This window comes from Thermobia domestica, chromosome 7 (assembly GCF_964235325.1).
Source record: "Thermobia domestica chromosome 7, izTheDome1.hap1.1, whole genome shotgun sequence".
Taxonomy (NCBI): Eukaryota; Metazoa; Arthropoda; class Insecta; order Zygentoma; family Lepismatidae; genus Thermobia; species Thermobia domestica.
This window is the reverse complement of record NC_137460.1, coordinates 247,032,117-247,038,689: the sequence shown is the minus strand read 5'-3', so window position 1 is coordinate 247,038,689 and position 6,573 is coordinate 247,032,117. Positions and strand designations below refer to the sequence as shown.

Sequence of the window (6,573 nt, the reverse complement as noted above, 5' to 3'; positions counted from 1 at the left end):
CATGCCATTGCATGCTCTCTCAGCCTCGAATACCACAACCGGACTCGCGGGTGGTGTGTGGGAGTCGGGAAGAGGAAGGTCTAGTGGACGTCTTTCCCCACTTAGGGAGGACGTGCACCCACCCGGCCTAATGTGGTGTGCGTCCAGTGTTTATGTTGTCCGGAGTGTTGAGTGTTCGCAAATAAAAAAGAAAAAAACGCAAAATAAAAGGAATAAAAAAAAATTAAAAATACAAAAAAATCCGCACCTGGTTGTTTCGTTTTGTTCTTCCTGGACTGGTGGAGGTCTACCTTTTTGTTAGACAGGTTTCTTTCGTTTTGTTTCACTTCTTTTTCCGGGGCCACGCGTTTTTGTCGACGAGAATTGTTTTCTTGCACTTCCATTCCCCTTGACCGCGTTGGCCCCACGATGATCCTAAGGTGTTAAGCGTGCTGATGGGATTGCCAGGGGGTAGCGTTAGTTCTCCCCATTAACGCCCCGGTGTGACCTCACACCCTTTTTTTCTTTGTAAATGTTTCTTTAAATCACACTTTTATGGGTAAAAACACTTTAAAATCTGATCCGGGCTCTCCGATCTTATCTGATGTCTATCTTATTTCAATCATCTTTACTTATCTGATTGTATAAAAACCATTACTATTATCAAACAACATAATTATGTCTCAGTTAACTGTACCTATTCTTATTTTCAATTAAAAAACAAAAAACTACCATTAAAATAACAATAATAAACTAAAATCATAGAAACTTATCAATTTATCATAATTTAACTACTAACATATATACAGTACAATTTAGTAGTAATTTATACATTTTCTTCTTTTACAAATATACTTCTTTCACTACATTGTAATGACTACCACTCATATTTTCAATATATATGGATTTTGTTATCAGTAATGGTTCACTTAAATGTTTTCTTTTTTTGAGTCTGCACCGGCTCACAGAAGACAGTCGAATGCTACTACTAAATTGTTGCCAAACACATTCTCCCTTATTTTGGACCTTTGTGTAGACAAAAATGTCCGTTTTAAGCCAGGCTGCAGTTGCCATTATCTCAACATCCGTAGCCCACTCTCTCTCATTCACCATTGTCCAATGTGAAAAATACTTCTCATTACCGCTGTAGTTTATAACTTCTTTTGAAAGTTTCTTTTGCATAAAAGTAGTTAGTTTGGTTCGTATTTCTTTATGCATATTTTCGTCGCCATATAACATATACACCGAAACCAACAGTTTCTATCGCCTTTAACAGTTACTACTTTTGTCGGTTTCGTCAACTTTTGTTTCTAATTTTCTTATTACATGCAGATTAAGTGTCCTTGCTTTGTCAGTTTGCCATTCCGCATCTACAGGAAAGTACGAATGTTCTAAATGACCTTCGTACGTGACAGGTATTCCCAAAGAATCTTCTTTGCTTCCATTGAGTGCCTCAATTTCTCTTCTTGTTTGCGTTTCTGGCTTATATGAAGATGACGAATCCTTGTACTTCTTTAAATTTTTATGTGTTGTTTCTTTTTGAGCAAACTCTTTCCGTCGAGGGATTTGAGTTCTACTGTCTTATTTGCATTAATTGCTGCAACTTCATACGGCCCATTCCATGGCATTGATGCCCAACCTCCCTTTCTGCTTTCACGTTTCAGATTTCTAACAAGAACTTTCTCTCCAACATTTATGTTTGTACGTGTTTCGTGTCTTCTATTATACTCAGCCTTTTGCTTTTCTTGCGCAATGCCAATGTTACACTTGACTTCTTTATGCATTGAATCTCTCAGTTGCAACATTGACTCCATACACTTCTCAAAGTGTTCTACGTCAAGGGACTGTTCACAAAAACTAGATATGGAACTTTCATTTGCCGTGGATTTTTTTCTTGATACATCCGCAGGAAGCACAGGAGTTCTATGGTACAAAACATAAAATGGCGAATATCTGGTAGAAGAATGCACTGATGTTCTATGTGCAAATAAAACCCCTTGCAAAATTTGAGGCCATTTTTCAATATTTTCCATAAGAACTTTCTCTTAGAAAATGAAATACAGTAAGTACTGCAAGCATATGCTATGACATTTAAGGAAATATGCAATTGCAATATTAATTGCTTTGAATTGCAAGTAAAACGCAATTCCTGTAGCTTTCTTAACTCCACGGGAAGACAAATATCCAATACGTACTCACGCAACTGCAAATATATTTCACCATTTTTTCCTATGAAACAGTAATACATACAAAACCTTTAACAGAGTGTCCACATTCTTGTAAATAAGTGAAAGTCAAGGAAGTATAAATGTATCAGGTGAAGTCAGGGAAAGTCAGGGAAAAATCGATTTAGGTCCATTGTTCAATTACTGAATTTATGAAATAGGGTTGGTATCTATACTGTTACTGGATGCAAAATGTAGTTTTCTCTGATATAGTTGTTGAAACTAATTTTCTGCGAAAAAGACATATCTAACTGCATCCTGGCATATTTGCTCAAAAGAGTAGACGCTGTTCTAGAAAAATTGCATGGTACCATGAGGATATCTGGACAAGTGACTGAGAACGCGAAGAAATATTTTCTCCAACTCACAGTAAAAGCTCAACTGAAGAATTTAAGGAACACTCGAATGAATTCATAGCCAATGATAGATATTGTATTGGACTTGATGAGTTTTTTTACTTAGTCTTAGAAAATGGGAAGAACTTCGTTGACTTATGGTCAGTCATGAAGTTGTGTTTTATCTTCTTTCACGGAAACGCATTTTTTGAAAGTGGTTTCACAATAAATAAAATTCTCATTGTTGACAACTTACAAGAAGAATCTCGGGTGGCTCAATGGATCATATATGATTCTGTGATGAAAATACGTGGATAATCAGGATTAATAATTACAAGAGATATGATAAATTCAGTGAGAAGTTCAATGAGAATACCATGTGTATCTGGAAAAGAAAAGAGAAATAAATGCTGGAGACGAGAAGAGAAGAGGGAAACGGAAGATTCAGCAACAACTAAAGGAGCTGGAGGAAGAAGAAAAGAAAATTAAACTGCGGAGACAACAAGAAGGATATTGAGAACAATGAGAAGAAAACTATGCGAGAAAGGATGAAAACAAATTTTTAAATGTGTTGCATTTAACAACTGCACTAGCAAAAGTATGTGTGTCTGTGTGTATTTTTTTAATAATCAGTAAAATCATGTATGAACTGTATATTACTATAGGCAATATTATAATGCTGTGTAATTGGTATTAAAATGTGTAAGCATATAATGTGTATTTTTTCATATCTGGAGTACTCTGCATACTGCACACTTTCGTTTGTAACTTTCCCCCTCCAAGTAGCGGACCGTCATCGTCGGGGAGGGGGTGGAGCTGAGAGGGCGGCTTCATCATTCATTCATCTATCATCCCTCATCTTCATATCATTGCTCGCCCTCTCAGCCGCTAATACCGCTACCGGACTCGCGGGTGGTTGGTGGGAGTCGGGAAGAGGCAGGTCTAGTGGACGTCTTCCTCCACTTGGGGAGGACGTGCACCCACCCGGCCTACTGTTGTCTGCGTCCAGTGTATGTGTTGTCCGGAGTGTTGAGTCTTTAAAAATATAGATAAAAAACAAAAAAATGAAAAAAAACTAAAAAATCCTATAAAAAACAAAAAATATTAAAAATACAAAAAAATCCGCACCATTAGTTTTGTTTTGTTCTTCCTGGGCTGGTGGGGGTCTATCTTTTTGTTTGCCAGGTTCTTTTGTTTTGTTTCTCTTCTTCTTTTTCCGGGGCCACGCGTTTTTGTCGACGGGAATGGTTTTTGCACTTCCATTCCCCTTGACCGCGTCGGCCCCACGCTGATCCTAAGGTGTTGGGCGTGCTGAAGGGATGGCCAGGGGGTAGCGTTAGCTCCCCTATTAACGCCCCGGTGTGACCTCACACCCTTTTTCTTTTCAAAAATGTTCATTAAATCACACTTTTATGGGAAAAAACACTTTAAACTCTGATCCGGGCTCTCCATCACGGAAGAAGCCCAAACCAACTGAACCTGAGATAGTGGAAAAGACAAGTATCGCGACACCTGTTGTCCGGTATCTTGTAATAAAAGATAAAGACGTTGATAGTGCCATTTCTGATGCAAACCGTCCGAGTGCTATTAAGGGCTTATCCCCTTTTGTTATTCATAAAGTTATCACTTACCATGCCGGACAGGTCAAAGATATGAAGAAGTTGCGTAATGGCACTTTATTGGTGGAAACGACAGACGAGAAGCAAACTGCGAAGCTACTTAAGTTAACATCTATTGGACCGGTGAACGTGTCAGTCGAACCACATCGTATACTGAACGTTTCCAAAGGGGTAATATCGTGTTGGGATCTCCTCAATGCAACCGAAGAGGAAATTAAGTCGGAGTTAGTGGACCAACACGTTATCGACGTAGCTCGAATCAAAAGTAAGAAGTCAGGTGAACTTGTCGCCACCCAGTCCCTGATTCTTACTTTCAGTTTGCCCACGCTTCCGGAGTACGTCAAGGCTGGATACTATCGTTTGAAAGTTCGGCCGTATATCCCTAGTCCTTTGCGGTGTTTTAAATGTCAACATTATGGGCACACCAGCACCTCGTGTAATGCGAGTGCTGCTCTTTGTGCGATTTGTGGCCAGGGTAGTCATGGTGCGGAACCCTGCAAAGCGGCCAAGCCCTTCTGTGTCAACTGCAAGGGTGAGCATTCAGCTTGGTCACGGGACTGTCCAGCCTTTCAGCGCGAGAAGCGTATTCGGGAACTCATGGTTGTTGAGAAGATTTCTGCTGCTGATGCTAAGCGTCGTCTGAAAGAAAGCGTCCCTTCTTCGCTTTCTGTTCCCTTCGCTACTGTTTCAGCTAGTTCCCGAAAATCTGTAGCCACCCAGACTTCCGACGTTTCCACCCAGACAGACTCGGTCCCAAAGAATAGTTGTGCCCCGAAGACCCCGGTTTCAACGACAAGCGAGCTTCCCAGAACCCCACGTGTTTCTGTTAGTGGTGCTCTTCGGCGTACTCCAGCCCAGCGCCGACCACCTTATATAGGCGGACTTAAACTCAGCCAACATATTCGCCGGCTGAACGAGACTGTTCTCACTCCCAAGAGAACAAAATCTACGCCAGTTCGTAAGCCTCCTGCCGTTTCTCTGAAATATGACATGGTGGAGGACGAACTTATGGATTCCGAGTGGGCTGTTATTGGACCCCGTGGGAAAGTTCGCCTGAAACGTTAATCCTTCCCAGTATGGCGCTTCTTCAGTGGAACCTCAATGGCTTCTATGGTCACCGTGAGGAATTGATCCAACTGTTAACTGACCACTCGCCTGTACTTCTCTGCTTGCAGGAAACCCATTTTAAGCCTACCCAGTCATTTGTTCTTTCTGGGTATACTATGTATGGATGTGACAAGCCAGACGCTGCCCACGCTGCTGGCGGCGTGGCAGTCTGTGCCTCCGATTCTTTGTATTCTCAGCAAATTCACATTGTGTCCGGACTGCAAGCCGTCGCGGTGCGAGTACACTTTTCTCGCCCGCTTACAGTATGCTCTTTGTACGTTCCTCACTCAGAAGCCTTTACAACCGCCGATCTGCTTCAGCTCTTCCATCAACTTGAGCCACCAGTCTTGCTTGTAGGAGACCTTAATGCCTATCACCGTCTGTGGGGTTCTGTCCGTACTGACGGTCGTGGCCGCAAGGTCACCCAATTTCTTAAGGAGAGTGGCTTGCTTATCCTTAACGATGGCAGTCCTACTCATTTCTCCACTGCCCATGGCACATATTCTTGTATCGACCTCTCCATGTGCAGTGCTGGTCTCTTGACCTCATTGACCTGGAGAGTGCATCCTGATCTTTGTGGCAGTGATCACTTCCCGTTGTTTGTTGAAGGTCTCCCAGTTACTCCTCCTTTTCCTCCCCGCCGCTTCAATCTGAAGCGTGCTGACTGGCGTAAATTCCGTGAGCTCAGTGAGTTTCATTGTCGTGATGATCTCCCTGTAGCTGTTGTGGCTGAGGCTTTTGAGCAGACTGTTATTGATGCTGCTCATGGTTCCATTCCAGAATGCGGTGGCGACGTTTCTCGCCGGCGTGTTCCATGGTGGTCTGCGGAACTCCGTGAGGCTCTCCAGGCCCGTCGGCGCGCTCTTGCCACTTTTAATCATCATCCCACAGAAGACAATCTTCAGCAATTCCGGATTCTACGTGCTCGTGCTCGACGTCTGGTCAAGCTCTCCAAGCGCCAAAGCTGGAAGAATTACGTTTCGTCCATCAGTAGTCGCACACCTATGTCAACTGTGTGGCGTCGGGTTCGCTCCCTAAACGGATCCGCTTCTTTACTTGTTGTCCCAGCCTTAACGGTGAATGGTGTTCTAGAGACCAATCCCTCAGAGATCGCCAATATCTTGGGCCACCATTTTGCCACTATCTCTGAGTCAGATCACTACCCACCAGCCTTTGCTCGTTCACGTCCTCAGCTAGAGCGAAACCCGTTAAATTTCCGTACCGCCAACAGTGAGGACTATAACGCTCCTTTCACGCTCGTTGAGTTCGATTCTGCTCTCCGCGAATCGTCCAATACTGCTCCCGGGC

The 6,573-nt window shown here is 42.7% G+C and overlaps 1 protein-coding gene across 1 annotated transcript; it reads right to left on the bottom strand.

Moving 5' to 3' along the window:
- Nucleotides 1–1,493: 1,493 nt before the first annotated feature.
- On the bottom strand, nucleotides 1,494–2,012 carry LOC145689656 (uncharacterized). The gene has a single exon (XM_081763845.1). The coding sequence runs from the start codon at nucleotides 2,010–2,012 to the stop codon at nucleotides 1,494–1,496; it is 519 nt and encodes a 172-aa protein (XP_081619971.1).
- Between the last annotated feature and the right edge of the window lie 4,561 nt (nucleotides 2,013–6,573).

Coding starts and splice junctions, on each gene's coding strand:
- LOC145689656 (XM_081763845.1), bottom strand. CDS start 2,012: ATGGAAAATATTGAAAAATGGCCTCAAATTTTGCAAGGGGTTTTATTT.